General features: G+C 38.8%; 1 protein-coding gene across 1 annotated transcript in view; it reads right to left on the bottom strand.

The window, feature by feature from the left end:
• Positions 1–22893, bottom strand: part of MYO16 (myosin XVI) — a gene marked incomplete at both ends in the record, with an annotated part of 418949 nt that overhangs the window by 246687 nt on the left and 149369 nt on the right. The window contains 3 exons of the mRNA XM_082602366.1: positions 2539–2656; positions 16018–16123; positions 20862–20989. Coding sequence (XP_082458492.1) covers positions 2539–2656; positions 16018–16123; positions 20862–20989 — 352 coding nt within the window. The remainder of the gene's footprint in view (positions 1–2538; positions 2657–16017; positions 16124–20861; positions 20990–22893) is intronic.

The following is a 22893-nucleotide window of genomic DNA, read 5'->3' as shown; positions in this document are numbered from 1 at the left end:
ACTCATTATAACTATTTTACGTGTTGATAATTTAAGAAAATCTAGACTACCATGAAGCATGAAATCAACCTGTAGCCTACATATATTTTACCTAATTTGAGGTGTAAAAACCTTAGTCCAATTTGGTTTACTATTTTAGTGAACACTTAAAATTCAGAAGGCTTTTACACAGGACTCATTTGAAGAAATCAGCTGTCTTTAAAAAACATGTAAAGTAATTTAAATTGATACTTTTTAAATTTTTTCTTTCAGAAAAGGATTCTTAGTGATGAAATTATTCAAAAATATCCCATTGACATACAGCTTCTTAAAGTGTTTTAACAGTGCCTGTGTTTGGAGGTGATGATGATACATTTTCTTAGACTGAGAATAATTTTGAAAAGTAAAGACAGACACGGTAGATCTCTCCTTATTCTCTGTCTTGGGGTGAACTGTGTCCCACAAAAAGATATGGCTAAGCCCCAAGCCCCCATACCTGTGCATGTGACCTCATCTGAAAATGAAGTCATGTGCCAGGTGGACAGTACACTGATGCCCACAGCTCTTTAACAATTCAGAGGGCGTTTCAGGACCTGGAAGTGCCTCAGGTTCATCTGTATGAATATTTATTGTTGCCCTGTCACAGTGTGCAGCCTGCAGAGGCTGTGTGAGAGGTGTCTGTGGGTCTGATTATGCTGTAGCTCCGTGGGGCTGCCTGATGATTAACAGAAGGCTCCGCAAGTAAGCCTTTGCCTTCTGTTTTTATGCAGCATACAATTATTTTCTAAATTAACGTTCCTGAGGAGGACATGTTAAATTCTATCCAGAAAAGAAAGTAAACAAAATTAGGAATGGATAAGACCATCAGAAGCCACTTATTTTCATCTTGGTAAAGGGAATATTGAATCAAGAAGAAGCTGTATCAGTTTCAGGTGTACAACAAAGTGATTCAGTTATACATATACATGTATCTATTCTTTTTCAAATTCTTTTCTCTATTTGGTTGTTACAGAGTTGTTAATCAACTGCACACCAATATAAAATAAAAAGTTAAAAAAAAGTATAAACTTTACAACCACACACAAAAAAATAAAATTCTTCCATTTTTTTTTCCAAAAAAGAACACGCTGTATCTCTTCAGAGCCAATTGTGCATAAGCCCTAGCATCCGGCTTTACTTGGGTTGGGCTAAGACCGTCCCTCTCAAACTTCAGCGTTTGTCTGAATCACCAGGGAATTGCCAGGAATTGTTCAAGTCCCAATCCTGAGGTCTGCAGTGGGGCATAGGAGGTTGCATTTCTAACAAGCTCCCAGATTACACAGTGTCCTTATTTATCTTCAGGTCCCCCTGGAGTAGCAAGGGGCTTGGACGTGCAACCTTCGGAACCCCTGAATCTCCCAGCTGCTATGGCTCCAACCCTTGGTGCCGGAAAGCTCAGGGGAAATTATGCTCATAAATGAGGTGGCCAGGCTGTGCCCTCTACTTGGAGGGATAGTCTCACTGGGGTGTTACAAACAAAGATGTGAAAACCAGAGTTTGAGGCTCAAGACATTTCTCCTCTGAGGTTTTCCTAAAATGGTAGATGTTCAAATAGAGCTCTTAGCCATGGAGTGAGAAACAAAACAAAACAACCCTCCTATTGCAGAATTTAAGCCTCTAACATCAACATCTAAAATTATCTTTTCTGACTCTTTTTATGCATATTTTTTACCAAATTTCATTTAGTACTAATGGGATTTGGACATACCTTACTGCAAAATACAGGTTATTTGTTTTTAAACTATGGTCAAAAGTGACTTTTGTTTCCTGAAGGGAAGATAGTGTAACTTGAAACACCAAATAAAACTGATCTCTTTCAAAGATAATTACAATTGTTTGTGGGCTAACAGCTGTTAAAAAAATTTTGAAAATACTCTATTCCTCCAAGTAGATTCAGGCATTCTAACTACAGTTATATTCATGTTATTAATTTACATGGATAATCTGTTTTGATTTGAAAGATGTAAAATCCCAAGTGACTTCTACATTAGTTGAATTTCAAATAAGGGGTTTTCATGAAGTACACATTAAATATTTAAATCAAATAAGAAATAGTTCTGTTTGGGTTTAGTTGGGTGATCACTTTGATTTTTTGATTTGTTTTAATTCAATCATTTTAAAATACAGATTCAGTTTTATTTAAAATAGATTTCAACGTATCTTGCAAGAAGGAATTATGTACTCAAGTTACACATTATTTTGATACTTAAGTTTGTTTCTGTGTTCAGCAAGTGTGATTCATTTCAGCTATTTTTGATTTGGTTTCATATTGTATAGTTTACACAAAAATTGCCTTGAAAGGTTTGCCTTGCATTTCAGAATATTTTTCAATTCACAAAAAGTTTAGAACTCCTAACTTGACACCTTGGGTGTGTACACTGATACACCCACATGTGGGTGCGCACACACACACATGCACACGCACACGCACACACACCGGTCACTGTTGCCATGGTGCTTGGTGTTTATCTGCCCCCTTCTGGTAGCTCCAGGGATCTCCTTTGTTAATTTTACACTTACCTCCAGTTAAGTGTTTTTTCCTCTCACAGAATTGTAGTTCAAAATACTTTATGAAGCAGCTGGACAGGTCATTAAGGGTGGTCTTGGCATGTCCAAAGGCTTCTAAGATGCTCATGACCTGTAGCAAAAGGGAAACATTTATTATTTTTTTAAAGGGAAACATTTATTGAGTTACGCATCTGTTTAAACAAAATTGGGTAATAATAGCAAAGAGACAGGAATATTCCCTCAGCTAAGAGGTTCTCCATTGTTCATACAACACAATATTGCAATTTTAAGGTCATTCTTTTCTCAAATGCAAACTGCTAGCATCCTCCCTCTCAAACGGTAGCTAACAGTAACAAGATAATTATGCACAGAGCACATGACTCCCTTCTTTTCACTAGCCTCTCAGTGTAACACACACACGCACACACACACACACAACTCAGCACATGCTATTTGGGCTTTTTAACTTGAATAGAACAGTAGAAGTGCTTCTCTGGCTTTGGAGGGAGGAATTAGTGTTAATATAAGCAATAGTCAGAATTTCCTTTAAAAATAACGAATTCACTTAAACATTTGTTTATAACCTTCTTCGGAACCTGTATTTACTTTGCCACATACTCTTTTGCACCCCGAGCCCCTAGATAACCCTCCCATACCCTGTTTTTGCTCCATAATAAGAATTCTAGATGAAGCCATTGGATCCAGTGTATCTTATCACGAGGTGCTCTTGTAGAGATGGGTGTTTTCAGCTTTAAAATGCTGTTAATACAGCTCCACAGATCAACCCTGGCATCTGAAATTCTTCACATATTTCCTTAAAAATTGACTATAGGATGAATGTCATTTTTTTCTCACAACCGTTTGTGCCTGTGATAATGATCATGGCTAAGGAATTCTCCAAAATGTATGAAAATCTGGAAGGTTCAAAGGTACTTTTCTGTATCTTTCAAGATACTGACATCTTAAATGTAGTTCCTGCATCAACCACAAGATGGGCACTATGATACCTTATTGATACACTTGGTGGTGGCTTATAATTTCTGATGATAGTATTTTTTGAGACTTTTATTCTAAATTAGAAAAAAGAAGTTTGCTGCAATTTTTTAACTTTCTGGTTACTGCTCTACTAAGGCATTCAATTCACCTGGAAGTATTTTATATTTTGAAAGATTATAAAACAACACTTTGATTCTAATCATAAGTCACAGTGCTAAACATTGTGGAAATAGTGAAATATATTAAAACATCTGTTTTTGAAGTTCGAACTTTTGGAGAGAAACACTGAATCTTTACAGAAACCCTATGATTTAGGTCTCTTTACAATAACCTAATTTTAAAGATCATAACAGTGTAGTAGTAGTGGACATGCCAGTGTAGTAGTAATGGCAGAAATGTTTCTGAAAAATAATTCTGAATGTTCTGAAAAATAATTTGAAACAGTATTTATGAAGTTCCTATAAAACAACTTTTTCCAACAACTTAATATGAAATAAATATATAGCAAAATTAATAGTGTAATTATATCACATTTTAAACCTTTATAATATTACAATAAACAATTGTTTAAAAATTCATAAAAAGGAATAAAATAAAAATTTTAAATATTTTGGCTTCTAGTTTGTTGGTGTTGTATCTGATAACACACTAATTTCTTATTATAATAGAAAATGAATATAAAATATAATGAATGACCCACGCCCAGACAGGAAGTCCAGGGTAATGAACGGCGCGATGCATGTGCTCTGCCCGCCCTTTCCAGCTCTGCTAATGACAAGATCTATCACCATGAGCAAGTTTCATAAATTCCCAAACCTCCTTTCCTTTACTCTAAGCAGAATAACCCCTTCAGTGGTTATCAGAGTCCGGTGTATGAAGCGCTCAGCTTGGTGCCTGGCACATGGTAAACATTCAACAAATAGCAAAGATTAGTTTTGTTTTTGTTAATAATAGTAGAAAACATTTATACTTCACTTACTATGTGCCAGGAACTATATATATATATATATATATATATATATATATATATATACATATATATATATGTATATATATATACACATATATAGTTATATATAAATTATATATAACCGTACACACACATTCATATATATGTACGAACGTATATGCGTGTATATGTATAAATAACTTCTTTTAATTCTCACAACTACAGTCTCCATTTTATAGAAAAGGAAATTGATGGATTAAGTAAATTTCCCAAGGTTCAGAGCTTATAAATAGTGGAGCTGGGATTGAAACCCGAGCAATCTCTTGCAGAATCGGTGTGTTTAATCACCGTATCTGAATAACAATAAAGACATATAAGGCAGAAAATCAGCATAAACCTAAAACTACTGAACAAATATAAATACATGGCATTCTTTCATTGTGCACTGCTGGTCCACGATTCAAGATTAAACTGAAATGAGGTGTTTTGGGTTTTTTTTTTAAATCTTTAATCATCCACTTGCCCAATAGGTGGCGCTAAACAAGTGTGTTAAGAGAAATACAGAAAAAAGGCAAACCCAATACTGTTCTGCTGCTCAACTTTAAAACAAAATAATGAGAATATTGTGCCATAATAAAATTTTAAATAAAAATATAGGCAAAGGGAAGTAAGTATACATTTCCTCAGTATTTATTGTTTCCAATTTTATTAGCATGATTTCTTCCTATTTTTCATTGGAATATTTTTCTATAAAATTTTCATAGTTCTGCCACTAAAAGTTAGGCGCTCTTATCCTGGTAGTAGTTAGTCAGCTGGATTTTCTCAAAGTAAAAACTTGTAGCCTCCTCAATAAAAAATAAGGGCTTAATCAAGGTGACCCCATCACTCTCTGTGAAAGCAGTTGCTCAATAAATATTTATTTAAGTAATTTAAATGGGACTGAATGTCTTAAAGTTGAAACTCATTTGGGCCAGAATTAGTGAAAAGTCCCAGGCAATTGTGTTTTTTCCCAAAACATGACTTTTATGTTCCAATAAACCTACTGCCATGGAAAGTCCCTGCTTCCACAGTTTGAAATTCAAATAGAGGGACTAGAAACAACCAACCTCTTAACTGATCTCAGCTGTTTTGAAATTGTCCAGGGAAACAAAAGCAATATCTGCAGTGATAGGATTCAAACCCATCTGCCCATGGGGTAAAGCTCACTCTGAAGCCCATCGCAAAGGCAGAAGGTAAACCTATGTAGACTTTCAAGACGGGACAATTGAAGTATAAGATTAAAATCCAGAAAAGTTACAGCTGTGCGTCCTTTAAAAATATGTGTATTACCTGCATAAAATTACCAAAAATCATCTCTGGAGCTCTTCTTCAGATACCAGTTAAATCTCTTTCTCTCCCTCTCTGCACCCTCTGTGGAGAACAATGCTCACCGTGATAGCATGGAACTTAGAAATGGCCAGCTTCCTCCCAAACCCCTTTCTTTTGTGCCCCCCCCCAACTCCGGATAATAACCTTTAATTAATTTATTTTTTTAAATTTTATTTATTTATTTATTTATTTATTTTTTTAATTAGTTTCTGCTTTATAACAAAGTGAATCAGTCATACATATACATCTGTTCCCACATCCCTTCCCTCATGCATCTCCCTCCCTCCCACCCTCCCTATCCCACCCCTCCAGGCGGTCACAAAGCACCGAGCTGATCTCCCTGTGCTATGCGGCTGCTTCCCACTAGCTATCTACCTTACGTTTGGTAGTGTATATATGTCCATGCCTCTCTTTCGCTTTCTCACAGCTTACCCTTCCCCCTCCCCATATCCTCAAGTCCATTCTCAAGTAGGTCTGTGTCTTTATTCCCGTTTTACCCCTAGGTTCTTCATGACATTTTTAAAAATTCCATATATATGTCTTAGCATATGGTATTTGTCTTTCTCTTTCTGACTTACTTCACTCTGTATGACAGACTCTAGGTCTATCCACCTCAATACAAATAGCTCAGTTTCGTTTCTTTATATGGCTGAGTAATATTCCATTGTATATATGTGCCACATCTTCTTTATCCATTCATCCAATGATGGACACTTAGGTTGTTTCCATCTCTGGGCTATTGTGAATAGAGCTTCAATAAACATTTTGGTACATGTCTCTTTTTGAATTATGGTTTTCTCAGGGTATATGCCTAGTAGTGGGATTGCTGGGTCATATGGTAGTTCTATTTTTAGTTTTTTAAGGAACCTCCATACTGTTCTCCATAGTGGCTGTACCAATTCACATTCCCACCAGCAGTGAAAGAGTGTTCCCTTTTCTCCACACCCTCTCCAGCATTTATTGTTTCTAGATTTCTTGATGATGGCCATTCTGACTGGTGTGAGATGATATCTCATTGTAGTTTTGATTTGCATTTCTCTAATGATTAATGATGTTGAGCATTCTTTCATGTGTTTGTTGGCAGTCTGTATATCTTCTTTGGAGAAATGCCTATTTAAGTCTTCTGCCCATTTTTGGATTGGGTTTTTTGTTGTTTTGCTATTGAACTGCATGAGCTGCTTATAAATTTTGGAGATTAATCCTTTGTCAGTTGCTTCATTTGCAAATATTTTCTCCCATTCTGAGGGTTGTCTTTTGGTTTTGTTTATGGTTTCCTTTGCTGTGCAAAAGCTTTGAAGTTTCATTAGGTCCCATTTGTTTATCTTTGTTTTTATTTCCATTTCTCTAGGAGGTGGGTCAAAAAGGATCTTGCTGTGATTTATGTCATAGAGTGTTCTGCCTATGTTTTCCTCTAAGAGTTTGATAGTGTCTGGCCTTACATTTAGGTCTTTAATCCATTTTGAGCTTATTTTTGTGTATGGTGTTAGGGAATGATCTAATCTCATACATTTACATGTCCCTGTCCAGTTTTCCCAGCACCACTTATTGAAGAGACTGTCCTTTCTCCACTGTACATTCCTGCCTGCTTTATCAAAGATAAGTTGACCATATGTGCATGGGTTTATTTCTGGGCTTTCTATCCTGTTCCATGGATCTATCTTTCTGTTTTTGTGCCAGTACCGCACTGTCTTGATTACTGTAGCTTTGTAGTATAGTCTGAAGTCAGGGAGCCTGATTCCTCCAGCTCCGTTTTTCGTTCTCAAGATTGCTTTGGCTATTCGGGGTCTTTTGTTTTTCCAAACAAATTGTGAAATTTTTTGTTCTAGTTCTGTGAAAAATGCCAGTGGTAGTTTGATAGGGATTGCATTGAATCTGTAGATTGCTTTGGGTAGTAGAGTCATTTTCACAAAATTGACTCTTCCAATCCAGGAGCATGGTATATCTCTCCATTTATTTGTATCATCTTTAATTACTTTCATCAGTGTCTTATAATTTTCTGCATACAGGTCTTTTGTCTCCTTAGGTAGGTTTATTCCTAGATATTTTATTCTTTTTGTTTCAATGGTAAATGGGAGTGTTTACTTGATTTCATTTTCAGATTTTTCATCATTAGTCTATAGGAATGCCAGAGATTTCTGTGCATTAATTGTGTATCCTGCTACTTTACCAAATTAATTGATTAGCTCTAGTAGTTTTCTGGTAGCATCTTTAGGATTCTCTATGTATAGTATCATGTCATCTGCAGACAGTGTCAGCTTTACTTCTTCTTTTCCAATTTGGATTCCTTTATTTCCTTTTCTTCTCTGATTGCTGTGGCTAAAACTTCCTAAACTAGGTTGAATAAGAGTGGTGAGAGTGGGCAACCTTGTCTTGTTCCTGATCTTAGTGGAAATGGTTTCAGTTTTTCACCATTGAGGATGATGTTGGCTGTGGGTTTGTCATATATGGCCTTTATTATGTTGAGGAAAGTTCCCTCTATGCCTACTTTCTGCAGGGTTTTTATCAAAAATCGGTGTTGAATTTTGTCAAAAGCTTTCTCTGTATCTACTGAGATGATCATATGATTTTTCTGCTTCAGTTTGTTAATATGGTGTATCACGTTGATTGATTTGCATATATTGAAGAATACTTGCATTCCTGGAATAAACCCCACTTGATCATGGTGTATGATCCTTTTAATGTGCTGTTGGATTCTGTTTGCTAGTATTTTGTTGAGGATTTTTGCATCTATGTTCATCAGTGATATTGGCCTGTAGTTTTCTTTCTTTGTGACATCCTTGCCTGGTTTTGGTATCAAGGTGATGGTGGCCTCGTAGAATGAGTTTGGGAGTGTTCCTTCCTCTGAAATTGTTTGGAAGAGTTTGGGAAGGATGGGTGTTAGCTCTTTTCTAAACGTTTGATAGAATTCACCTGTGAAGCCATCTGGTCCTGGGCTTTTGTTTGTTGGAAGATTTTTAATCACGGTTTCAATTTCAGTGCTTGTGATTGGTCTATTCATATTTTCTATTTCTTCCTGATTCAGTCTTGGCAGGTTGTGCATTTCTAAGAATTTGTCCATTTCTTCCAGGTTGTCCATTTTATTGGCATAGAGTTGCTTGTAGTAATCTCTCATGATCTTTTGTATTTCTGCAGTGTCAGTTGTTACTTCTCCTTTTTCATTTCTAATTCTATTGATTTGAGTCTTCTCCCTTTTTTTCTTGATGAGTCTGGCTAATGGTTTGTCAATTTTGTTTATCTTCTCAAAGAACCAGCTTTTAGTTTTATTGATCTTTGCTATTGTTTCCTTCATTTCTTTTTCATTTATTTCTGATCTGATCTTTATGATTTCTTTCCTTCTGCTAACTTTGGGGTTTTTTTGTTCTTCTTTCTCTAATTGCTTTAGGTGCAGGGTCAGGTTGTTTACTCGAGATGTTTCCTGTTTCTTAAGGTGGTATTGTATTGCTATAAACTTCCCCCTTAGAACTGCTTTTGCTGCTTCCCATAGGTTTTGGGTCGCCGTGTCTCCATTGTCATTTGTTTCTAGGTATTTTTTTATTTCCTCTTTGATTTCTTCAGTGATCACTTCGTTATTGAGTAGTGTATTGTTTAGCCTCCATGTGTTTGTATTTTTCACAGATCTTTTCCTGTAATTGATGTCTAGTCTCATAGCATTGTGGTCCGAAAAGATACTTGATACAATTTCAATTTTCTTAAATTTACCAAGGCTTGATTTGTGACCCAAGATATGATCTATCCTGGAGAATGTTCCATGAGCACTTGAGAAAAATGTGTATTCTGTTGTTTTTGGATGGAATGTCCTATAAATATCAATTAAGTCCATCTTGTTTAATGTATCATTTAAAGCTTGTGTTTCCTTATTTATTTTCATTTTGGATGATCTGTCCATTGGTGAAAGTGGGGTGTTAAAGTCCCCTACTATGAGTGTGTTACTGTCGATTTCCCCTTTTATGGCTGTTAGTATTTGCCTTATGTATTGAGGTGCTCCTATGTTGGGTGCATAAATATTTACAATTGTTATATCTTCTTCTTGGATCAATCCCTTTATCATTATGTAGTGTCCTTCTTTGTCTCTTCTAATAGTCTTTATTTTAAAGTCTATTTTTTCTGATATAAGAATTGCTACTCCAGCTTTCTTTTGGTTTCCTATTGCATGGAATATCTTTTTCCATCCCCTTACTTTCAATCTGTATGTGTCTCTAGGTCTGAAGTGGGTCTCTTGTAGACAGCATATATATGGGTCTTGTTTTTGTATCCATTCAGCCAATCTGTGTCTTTTGGTGGGAGCATTTAGTCCATTTACATTTAAGGTAATTATTGATATGTATGTTCCTATTCCCATTTCCTTAATTTCTTTGGGTTCGTTATTGTAGGTATATTCCTTCTGTTGTGTTTCTTGCCCAGAGAAGTTCCTTTAGCATTTGTTGTCAAGCTGCTTTGGTGATGCTGAACTCTCTCAGCTTTTGCTTGTCTGTAAAGATTTTAATTTCTCCATCAAATCTGAATGAGATCCTTGCTGGGTAGAGTATTCTTGGTTGCAGGTTTCTCTCCTTCATCACTTTAATTGTGTCCTGCCACTCCCTTCTGGCTTGTAGAGTTTCTGCTGAGAGATCAGCTGTTATCCTGATGGGGATTCCCTTGTGTGTTGTTTGTTGTTTTTCCCTTGCTGCTTTTAATATGATTTCTTTGTGTTTAATTTTTGACAGTTTGATTAATATGTGTCTTGGCTTATTTCTCCTTGGATTTATTCTGTATGGGACTCTCTGTGCCTCCTGGACTTGATTAACTATTTCCTTTCCCATATTAGGGAAGTTTTCAACTATAATCTCTTCAAATATTTTCTCAGTCCCTTTCTTTTTCTTTTCTTCTTCTGGAACCCCTATAATTCAAATGTTGGTGTGTTTAATGTTGTCCCAGAGGTCTCTGAGACTGTCCTCTGTTCTTTTCATTCTTTTTTCTTTATTTTGCTCTGCATCAGTTATTTCCACTATTTTATCTTCCACCTCACTTATCTGTTCTTCTGCCTCAGTTATTCTGCTATTGATCCCATCTAGAGCATTTTTCATTTCATTTATTGTGTTTTTAATCGATGCTTGAGTCATCTTTAGTTCTTCTAGGTCCTTGTTAACTGTTTCTTGCATTTTGTCTATTCTATTTCCAAGATTTTGGATCTTGGAAATAGAATCTTGGATCAGCTTTACTATCATTATTCTGAATTCTTTTTCATGTAGACTGCCTATTACCTCTTCATTTGTTAGGTCTGGTAGGTTTTTATCTTGCTCCTTCACCTGCTGTGTGTTTTTCTGTCTTCTCATTTTGCTTATCTTACTGTGTTTGGGGTCTCCTTTTTGCAGGCTGCAGATTTGTAGTTCCCATTGTTTTTGGTGTCCGTCCCCAGTGACTAAGGTTGTTTCAGTAGGTTGTGTAGGCTTCCTGGTGGGGGGGGACTAGTGCCTGTGTTCTGGTGGTTGAGGCTCGATCTTGTCTTTCTGGTGGACAGGTCCACGTCTGGTGGTGTGTTTTTGGGTGCCTGTGGCCTTATTATGTTTTTAGGCAGCCTCTCTGCTAATGGTTGGGGTTGTGTTTCTGCCTTGCTAGTTGCTTGGCATAGGGTGACCAGCACTGTAGCTTGCTGGTCGTTGACTGAAGCTGGGTGCTGGTGTTGAGATGGAGATCTCTGGGAGATTTTCGCCGCTTGATATTATGTGGAGCTGGGAGGTCTCTTGTGGACCCGTGTCCTGAAGTTGGCTCTCCCACTTCAGAGGCACAGCACTGACTCCTGGCTGCAGCACCAAGAGCCTTTCATCTACCCGGCTCAGAATAAAAGGGAGAAAAACTAGAAAGAAAGAATTAGTAGAAGAACGAAAGAGAGAGAGAAAGAAAGGAAGAAGGAAAGAAAGGAAGGAAGGAAGGAAGGAAGGAAGAAAGAAAGGAGGGAGGGAGGGAGGGAGGGAGGAAGGATGGAAAGAAAGAAAGAAAGAAAGGAGGGAGGGAGGGAGGAATGAAAGAAAAAGGAAGAGTGAATGGAAGAAGGGAGGGAGGGAGGGAGGAAGGAAAGAAAGAAAGACAGGAGGGAGGGAGGGAGGAAAGAAAAAGAAAGAGTGAAAGGAAGAAGGGAGGGAGGGAGGGAGGAAGGAAAGAAAGAGAGAAAGAAGGAAAGGAGGTGCGGAGGGAGGGAGGAAGGGAAGGTAGGAAAAAAAGAAAGCAGGTAAAGTAAAATAAAATAAAGTATAAAATATAGTAGTGTTATTAAAATTAAAAAGTAATTATTGAAAAAAAACGGACAGATAGAACCCTGGGACATATGGTGGAAGCAAATCTATACAGAGAAAATCTCACACAGAAGAATACACATACACATTCACAAAAAGAGAACAGGGGGAAAAATCGAAAATCTTGCTCTCAAAGTCCACCTCCTCAATTTGGGATAATTCGTTGTAAAAAGAGGAAAAGGGGGAAAAGTCTGAAATCTTGCTCTCAAAGTCCACCTCCTTAATTTGGGGTAATTCGTTGTAAAAAGAGGAAAAGGGGGGAAAGTCTTAAATCTTGTCCTCAAAGTCCACCTTCTCAATTTGGGATGATTCGCTGTCCATTCATGCACTCCACAGACGCAGGGCACATCAAGTGGACCGTGGAGCTTTAATCCGCTGCCTCCGAGGCTGCACAGAGAGATTTCCCTGTCTCTTCTCTGCTCTCACAGCTCCCGGGTCTCAGCCTTGGACCGGGCCCTGCCTCTGCGCGTAGGTCGCCGGAGGGCGTCCGTTCTCCGCTCAGACAGGATGGGTTTAAAGGAGCCGCTGATTCGGGGGCTCTGGCTCACTCAGGCAGAGGGGAGGGAGGGGCGCGCAGTGTGGGGCGGGCCTGCGGCGGCAGAGGCCGGCGTGATGTTGCACCAGACCGTGGCGCTCCGTGCGCTTTCCCGGGAAAGCCGTCCCTGGGTCCCGGGACCCCGGCAGTGGCGGGGTGCACAGGCTCCCCGGAAGGTGGGGTGGACAGTGACCTGCGCTCGCACACAGGCTTTGTGGCGGCGGCGGCAGCAGCCCCAGCGTCCCACGCCCGTCTCCGGGGTCCGCGCCTTTAGCCGTGGCTCGCGCCCGTCTCCGGTGCTTCTTTAAGCAGCTCTCTTAATGCCCTCTCCTCGCGCACCAGGAAACAAAAGGGAAGAAAAAGTCTCTTGCCTCTTCGGCAGCTCCAGACCCTTTCCCCAGACTCCCTCCGGGCTAGCCGTGGTGCACTAACCCCTTCAGGCTCTCTTCCTGCCGCCAGCCCCAGTCCTCTCCCTGCGCTCCGACTGAAAGCCGGTACCCGAGCCTCAGCTCCCAGCCCCGCCCACCCCGGCGGCTGAGCAGACAAGCCTCTCGGGCTGGTGTGTGCCTGAGGGCACTGATCCTCTGTGCCGGAATCCCTCTGCTTTGCCCTCCACACCCCTGTTGCTGTGCTCTCCTCCGCTACTCCGAAGCTTTCCCCCTCCGCCACCTGCAGTCTCCGCCCGCGAAGGGGCTCCTAGTGTGTGGTAACCTTTCCTCCTTCACGGCTCCCTCCCACTGGTGCAGGTCCCGTCCCTATCCTTTTGTCTCTGTTTATTCTTTTTTCTTTTGCCCTATCCAGGTATATGGGGAGTTTCTTGCCTTTTGGGGAGTCTGAAGTCTTCTGTCAGCGTTCAGTAGGTGTTCTGTAGGAGTTGTTCCACGTGTAGATGAATTTCTGATGTATCTGTGGGGAGGAAGGTGATCTCCGCATCTTACTCTTCCGCCATCTTCCTCTGGGCTCCACCTTTAATTTATAAATCTTTAATTCTGCCATTGATGTAAGGCACAAGGAAAATGTTCTTACGTCTCAGTTTCTCCACGATTCTGTGCTGAAGACCATCCCGATATGTCCTTCCTGTTATGTTGCTACCGTTCTTCTACTATTTATTCTTTGGAAACTGCTCATCAGCATGACCTTAAATGACTGTTCTTCTCTCACATTATGCTAAGATGTAGGGCAAAATGATTTGGTCCAGACTCAACCAGTATCTCCCAGTGGAAGATACCATGTGTTTGTTTGCCTTGCACGTGGCCCCTCGGGGCAGCATCTTGCACGTGTCTGCCCTGTGGTACCTCCAAGTGGTGTTCCGCTATCTGCTCACTCCCTCCTCTCCTTTCAGGGACAACTAACGAACCTTCCTCTCACCTTGCACTGAACATAAAGCCTTCTACTACGTTGCTCTGTGTATCAAGGATATTCTTTTCTACTCAACTCCTAAATACAATTTTTCTTTCATGCAGAAAGTACTGGCCCATCTCTTAAACAGACATAATTTCCGTGAACACCTGTGATGTTATGTCAGTTCATAACTTTTTCCAATGCTTGTATTTCATTACTGCACAACACACACACTTGGATGCTGGGCAAAAACTGTGGCTGGGTAATTTTCAAGAATGTCTTGTACACTGAATAAATGCATGTGGATGATCATTTAAAGGGAGACCAAAAAAAGCATGATGGACATGAAGTTTAAGCCATACTCAAACCTAAGACTGGAAATCACTTATTTATGACACCCTTAATTTGCCGTGAGAAAGGAGTAAAATGAACAAATGAATTAGAAATAGTTTCACTTGAAATTTGCATTGACATTATAATATGGATTCCCAGATGCTAATTGATTTGGAAGAGTTATATCTATCTTATCCAAAAAAATGCAGCTTAGAATATATTCACTACATAAAGCCAATTTACATAAAGTAACCCAATTTACATAAAGCCAATTTACATAAAGTAATCTAGAATGTATTTTAGAAGTCACACTCTGCTCTTTCTCAAAGCATTGTTTTAATAAATGAGTGCTTTAGTCTATAATTTACATAGAGACTACGGTTTCTTGTCATTACAATTAAGCCAGTAGATCCTGTTATTTTATTAGGTAACCTGTCTACTTTATAACCACATTGCTTTATAGATTCTCTAATCCTTAAGTGTCATTAGTAAGCATATTACAATATCTGAACAAAGAGTTTACACTACTTTTCCCAAGTTGGCCCAAAATGTTAAATTACTTTGAGCTGTGCTGTAGAATTATGCACATGCCCAATATATAGCTCGAGTTTAATAAATGGTTATGAATTAAAGCCATTAATGAACACATACAATACCATAGATGCATTGTAGAGTTGATTTACCATACATTCTTTGTAAAGAGAAGAACTGAAAAGAGAGTTTCTCCTTCTAAACTGCTGTGGCCTGGAAAACACCTGTTAACAAAACTTGCTAGAACAGTGTGAAAACATCAGTCTACTTGCAGGTGTCTCCTTGAGTCCAATGTCTGAGTTTTTTCGTATGAAATCTGACCTTTCCCTTAGCTGCTAATAGGGCTTTGTGGTTCCTCATTCAATCCTGACAGTATTTTAGGTCTATGAAGTAGCAGGATAAGGTGTCTTCATATAAAAGCAAATGTTACTGCATATAATTTAAAATCAGTCTTAATTTGGGTGAAGGGAGTCAAAAGGTACAAACTTCCAGTTATAAGATAAATAAGTCCTGGAGATACAATGCACTGCATGGTGACTACAATTAATAATAGTGTATCGTATATTTGAAAGTTGTTAAGAGACTAGATCTTAAAATTTATTATCAGAAGAAAAAAAATTTTGTAACTATGTGTGGTGATGGATGTAAACTAAACTTATTATGGGGTGATCATTCTGCAATATATGCAAATATCAAATCATTATGTTGTATACCTAAAACTAATACAATGTTATATGTCAAAATATCAATTTTGGGGTTGAAGGTTTATCACCAGCCTATTAATGTCATCAAAGTTGACTGTTACCAGTTTTTTAACATACACTGAAACTTTATGATCACCATTCAGTAATCGCCCATAAAAGTTGCTTATCTGGCCAATCCCACCAAAGTGTCACTTTCTATGTAAACAACGACAGACTCTAATTTCCAATCCAACTGTTCAGAGCAAATACATACATCAGAGTATGACGTTCACAATATTTTAAAATATATACAAGAAAATAAACCTTGATGTGAACAATATTCATTTGCACCGGTCTTTTTTTCTTTCTGTCCACAAATTTCGGTCAACTTATGGTTAAACTTATGGCCTATTAAGATGCCCCCTTTATTTGTAAACTTCATTTTTCTTGCTTCTCCATAGTTTCTAACCCAAGCAAGAGACTTACATGTTTAAATTTGGAATCGAATATAGGCCTGCTGGAACCAGACCTACAGGCGAGGTGTCTCATTATTTGTTTGCTGGCTTCAGACTTCCCAGATCCTCTTTCTCCACTAAAATAAAATAGAAAAAAAAAGTTTACGGTTTTGGAGAACATAGTAAAAAAATTAAATAACTAGAGATAATTCTCAGGCACAAAGAAGGTGAGGAAATGACCTAGCGACTTTTAATGAGATGATGCTATCATTTAACACTTCCATGTGATTCACTCCTTTGCTGTACTATATACACAATAAATAAATAAGTGTGTGTGTATGTTTGTGTGCCTCTGTGTGTGTACCTGTGTACACACAATATGGTGTTTTCGATGCTGGGACTATAAATGAATAGGATGTCACTTCTGCTTCCCAATATCTTACAGAGTAGAACCACATGATGTGGGTAAATTATAGCAGAAAGGCCTTAGGCTGAAAAGAAAGACGCTGCCGCCTGTCCTCAGCTTTGTGAGTGCAGGTGAGTGGGGTGGCCGCCAGGTGTAGGTCCCCTACAGTCGAGATGCATATTTGGTAGGGCCACACGTCTGACCTGGTTAAATCTTTGAGTCCTCCAGGAAAGACGTTACATCTTCCCTGGAAAAGTCATTCAATCTTTCTCAGCTTTCCTCCTCTTGCCTTCAAAGTGAACATCAAGCATGCAGCTCCTAAAACTAAGCCGGTAAGATGGAGGAGTGACCAGGTAGGTAAGTGCCTGGTGCTCAGCAGATCTGAAAATGGCCTGTTTCGTCTTGAGGTTGCTATCAGTTTTGACATCTCATGTTTTCCATTTTCCTTTAATCTAGGAACAGGCACCATCCAAATATGTCCTGTATAAGGACAATGCTTTTGGTATTTCCCAGACATACTTCATAAGTGACATAATTCCTATAAATAATGATTGAATTATATTCCTGAGACTAGGCAATATAGGGTTAACATAAAACTCCAATATGATAATTACTAAACCAACGCGGTCCGATATGAAATAAAGCTTTTACTGCATCTAGATGGAATACTCGTGAAACCGGTGTTTATTCATCGATAGCCAAAAGTTGAAAATACATATAAAGCTCTTTTGCTAGGGCTTTCTCAGGTTTCTCCCTTGAGCATTTGTTCTAATGAATTTGATTAAAGGGTGTTTGCCAGGAAAGAAACTGACACTTAATTCTCTTATTCACATCTCAACTTGTTAATAAAACGTCTACTCCCCTCATCTGTGACCATAAACATTTTAACCACTTTTAGAGCGACCAGCTTAGCAGCCTCAGGGGAGCAGGTGACAGTGACCTGCGCAAGATACCAAAGAGCTCATTTTCTGGGTTCAAAGACCCTTCCTTTTAACCTTCTAATTGCAGAGCAGAAACAATCTAAATCTTTCATGATGGAAATTTAACGTCTACAATTATATTCCCTGTTAAAAAATTCTATTACCCAGCAACATAACTTGATGTCTCAGGCGTCTTGTTTTTAGAGAGATTTTGCTTGCATTCACTCAGGGATCAATCTTGAAAATACCATTTTCCTTTTTCAAATATTGCCTGTTCCTTCAAATGAGACTTACTGAGGGCCTACTATGTGCTGGTGTCTGTTAGTCTTCAGGGCAAAAGAGGTGAAAAGATAATGCTTCCTGCACCATGAGCTGGGGATACTCTTGAGGAAGGAGTAGGTACATAATTAAGGTATAATTATAACAGGTGGGCACAGCTAGCAACGAGCCCGTGGGTGAAGGGACAGGTACATCTCTTGGAAGAAGCCAGGGAAGACTTCTGGGTGAGGTAGTAATTGAGCTCATTCTTGGAGACGAGGCAGCATAGAAGGCAGTGCTTATCCAACATGAAACACTCAACCAACACTCCCTGAGCATCTACTGAGCAAGTCGTAATAGGGGCGGGTCTGGAGTCCCTGCGGATCTGGAGACACAGAGCCTGGGAGGCTGTGGGGCTGACCCAGTGGTCACATGAGTCCCTTTTCCTTCTCCCCACTGTTGCCCTCACCCTGTGACCACATGTAGGGAAAATGCTCAACTCTCTCAGCTAGCTAGAATCACATGCCTTTTAGCCATCTCATAAAATCCCAAAACGATCACCACATTTCACTTTGAGTAAAATACAAGGAAATTTTAGAAAAAAGAAAAAATGGATATAATAGTCTTGGTTTCATAGCATGTCAAGTTGAAACTAAAAATTCTAGTTCAGTGTGTTCAAGAAACATTCCTTGATCTGAAAATCCATGTCTATTATTAAAACAGACATTGACCAAAGATTTGGGGTGACACTGATTGGTCATGGACCCATACAAAATTTGAAGCTTAAATATGAACAGCCTTGTCTGCTAAATCTGTACAGGACAGAAGCGGACCCTATATTGCTTATTTCACAAGTTAGCTGCACATTCAGCATAAACATTAATTTAGATTTGCTCAGCATACTGTTAGGATAATGGATATTTGTCATACATGCTCAAACAAGTAATTAAAACCATCTATCAAGGCCTTCAGAAAATTAAAGGAAAGGTAGATCTTGGTGGGCTCCAAACTCCCAGTTCTAGCCCAGGACAAAGATCTAAAAATTGTTAAAACTGTTCCTTAGGATGAAGCCTAGTGTGTTACTGGAGCCCATTAATATGAAGAAAATGAGAAATAAAATTAAAATTTGAAAATCAAATTAAAAATCCTCTGGCCTGGTACTGTAAATCATCTACTCCAGGAATATTTGAATTTTGATCTCCAAATCTTCAATTATTCTTTGTAAATGCTAATTATGGGACATAATAGATACTCTGTAAATGATCTTTACACAAAGTATTTAGTTGAATTCTAAATTTACTCATTTTAATGTATTAGTATAAATGCAGAAAGCCTATCGTAGTCAAGACAATCAAGAAGGTTGAGAAGCTACATGCAAACACCAATCCTGAAAGAAGAAAGACAATGACTAGAGTAATAAGTCCTTATGATCATGGATTTGCTCTTCATTTCTTGAAACATGAATGAAGAAAGATTTTTTTCAGAATAAGTGATTGATAACATGGCATTATTAGCCTTTAAAAATGTCCCAAAGGAATATTAGTTCTGCAGAATATTAACAAATCTTACTATTGTTAGAAAAACAATTCCATGAGCAAGTTCATGTAGAAACAAAGACAAACAGGTTTCTTCACTGAAAGAACATGCTAGGCATTGTGAACTCTGTAATCGGTAGGTTCCCAAAGGATATGGATTCACTGGCCCCTCAGAGCTTCGTTAAGGTCCAAAGTCTTTGACAAGGATTAAGTTGATTCAATGAGAATTGAGTTAAGTCTGTGGATTTGTAACCATCACTTTAGGTGAGTTTGGGGGGACCTCTGCAAGCCTCCTTAGGTTAGCAGCACTGGGCGAGCCATGCTCTAGAGTCTGGCTGTGAGTGTGGATAACCTTCACTCAGGCTCAGAAGCCAGACTATTGGGCTCACATCCCAGCTACACTATTTACTAGTGGGAGACCCTGGACTAATTAGCTAACCCTTCTAATACTCAGCACCTGATACATAAAATGACAATAATGATAATAACAGTGATGATACCTATCCTACAAGTTTACTAAAGCAATGAATAAGATGATACATGGAAAGCACCTAAAGGAGGGTCTGGCACTTAGTAGGTTCTCAATAAATATGAGTTGTTATTATTGTCAGCACTATTACACACTCCCCACCATCTCATGATTTTTAAAAAGTGTTTCTCTTTTTGTCTAAGTGAGACCAGGAAACCCAACAGATAAAGCAGATGAAAGCAGAATTGCTTGATTCAAGAATGCCTGGGTCCCCACCCCACCCGAGGGGACACTTCAGAACAGGTGTAAAAACAACCATTTGCACATTATTTTGAAAACCAGAACACTAAAGTTTGCAATCCATCGATGTGAACCTCCATGGAATTTTTGATTAAATTAACAACGTAAAAGTATATAAAGAAGTGCTTATTTAAATATTATTTGGGTTCTTTCCAGGTTTCCATAGTTACTCGTTTATCTCACTTTGACTCAGGTTGTGCAAAGCTTTAGTCACACATTCAGTTTTCAACCAAAACTACTGTTGAAAACTATGCAAAGCCAAGGGTATTTATGAAAGTCTCCCTCTTGTGGCAGTGTGGTCTGATATACAACATAATTCTCAATGCAGATCTTATTTTAATACCTAAATATTTCTTTATTCCTCTATCAATATATAATCACATTTCATCCCTACTTCTTGTGGTACACTTCTTTTTGACATGAAGAATTTTTGCTCCAATCTAAATGCTCCCTCCTGAGTATTTATGAGCTAATATTACCATTGCATTTCACTAAAAAATTACTTTGAGTGTATAATTTTGGTGACATATGAGCAAAGGTATAAATACCTAGAAGCAGATGGGAAATCCCACATCTGCAAGGTCTTGCATGGTATTTTGCTCAGCACCACATCTTGGAGAAGGTTGGTACTAGTATCGGGTGCCTCTCTTTCCCATGTTTTCTAAGGTTTGAAAGCAAGACACTAGTTCTAAGCTGTAAATCTTCAAAATGAAGAAAAAATTGGATGACTCTCATAAACATAAAGTTGAATGGTTGAAAGGAGTCTCAGGTTCAGTTTGTTGATATCTATTCAGCTACACTCAGGTCCATTTCTAACAGCAAAGGTGTTTCTCCTTTGTAACGAGTCAAGTGTACTCACTGCACACTTAGTGGACCACAAACTGGTGAGGGAGTAAATAAACGTAAACCAGAAGAAATGAGGACGGTTTTACCACCAAGCCCTCAGGGCAGAACTGAGCCTGGAGCTGGGGTGAGGGGCAGGCTCACCTGAGAATGAAGCACTGAGGTCTCTGCTCCTGGAAAAGCTGGTGGAAGGCTCTCTCCGCACAGGAGAAAATGTGAGGCGGCAGAGAGGGGCAGGGCTGCCCCGCACTGCCCAGGTACAGCTGGGAGACCTGGAAAACAGGGCAGCACACAGGCAGGAATCTCCATGAGAAGGGTTCAGGATCCTTTACCTCACGATGCTACTGCCATATTTCCCATACACAGAAGCATAGAAATCTCTAATTCTGAGTCTCACTTGTAAACACAAAACATTTGCACAATGCTGCACTTCTCAGCACATTTTAAGCATCTGTAATGACAAAACGGAGACATACATCTGAGGCTTCATTATTTGGTTTGCAGGCTTTAAATCACTTGGCTGTTTTCAAAAAGAGCAACTCCCCAAAATCCAGTTCAATAGCTATCCATGAAGTAAGCTGAAACGGTGGCAATTTATATCAAATGCAATTTCTCTCAGCAACTTTTAATTTCAGTAACATAAGATGGCAAGGATATTTAATTTGAAAAGAAAGCCATTGCATCTGAAACATACAAATTTACAAATTTCTTGGAAAAAAGACAAAATGAACTTGATTTCAGTGCATTGGTGATTTTTAATGATTGCCACGGTGATTCAGTGCTAGTATTTTTAGTCCTTTCGAGTTTCGAGTGAATTGCATTATATTAGAATCAAAACTAAATGATAGGAGGACTTGTGAGTCATGAAGAAATATCAGACAAAGTTAATTTTTATTCTGCAAAATAACTGGCTTGTATCTTCAAAGATGTCAAGGTTGGAAAGTTCAAGAGTAGATTGAGGGACTGTTCCAAATTGAAGGCAATTTAAGGCCCAGTGGTCAGCGTACCCTGTAATGGTGGACTGGATCTTTGGTTGTTTGGGCATCACTGAGACAATGGAAAAGACTTGAATGAAGCCTCCTGATTAAATGGTAACAGCTCTAATTTCCCAATTTTGATGATTGTATGGAGGTTACATAGGAAAATGCCTTTGTTTGTAGTAAATACACAGTACATGTACTCAAGGTTGATGGGACAACATGCCAGCAAATTATTTTAAAATGGTTGAAGGAAAAAAGTTGTTTGTACTAATTATTTGCAATTTTTACATAAGTGTAAAATTATTTCAAATTATAGGGGAAATACTTTTTTAAAGTAGAATCAATGATCTACAGCTACAAGAAAAAATTGGATGACTCTCACAAATATAGTGTTGAATGGAATCTATCAGATACATATGAGAACATACTATGAGATCCCATTTACAGAGAGCAAGCAGGGGAAACCAATCTATGTATGCTGTTAGAAGTCAGCGTGGCAGTACTTTGGGCAAAGGGTTAGTGATTAGAAAGAGCAAGTGTGGGCTCTGGAGGCTGGGAATGTTCTACCTCTAGTGCTTGTGGAAAAGTACACTCAGAGGTGAGCACTTTCCTGTGTGCGTTATATCCCAATAAAAACATCAAAAGCCTAAGTCATTAAACATTGCGGTTCTGGTGCAGAGAGAGAAAAAGGAACTGCTGGAACAGACTACAGAACTCAACTCAGGCCTACACGGTGAGACTTGGGGGCCACAGGGGCTGTGTCACTTATCCTTAAAGGAAGCTGTCAAGAAAATTGATTATTTGTAAAGGAAACAAACATCACTATCTCATGCCATGTGTAAAAATAAATTCCAGGGCTTCCCTGGTGGCGCAGTGGTTGAGAGTCCGCCTGCTGATGCACGGGACACGGGTTCGTGCCCCGGTCTGGGAAGATCCCACATGCTGCAGAGCGGCTGGGCCTGTGAGCCATGGCCGCTGAGCCTGCGCGTCCGGAGCCTGTGCCCCACAACGGGAGAGGCCACAACAGTGAGAGGCCCACGTACCGCAAAAAAAAAAAAAAAATAAATAAATAAATAAATAAATAAATAAATTACAACTGAATTTAAGTTCCAAATATGAACAGCAAAGCTTAACACATTTAGAAATGTATGTAAAAACTGTACTCTTATGATTTGGGAGTAAGGGAATAGGGGTCA

This window comes from Mesoplodon mirus (genome assembly GCF_964341445.2).
Source record: "Mesoplodon mirus genome assembly, chromosome: 17".
In the NCBI taxonomy this organism is placed as follows: Eukaryota; Metazoa; Chordata; class Mammalia; order Artiodactyla; family Ziphiidae; genus Mesoplodon; species Mesoplodon mirus.
Note: the sequence above shows the minus strand (reverse complement) of the source record. Positions and strands in the feature narration are given on the sequence as shown.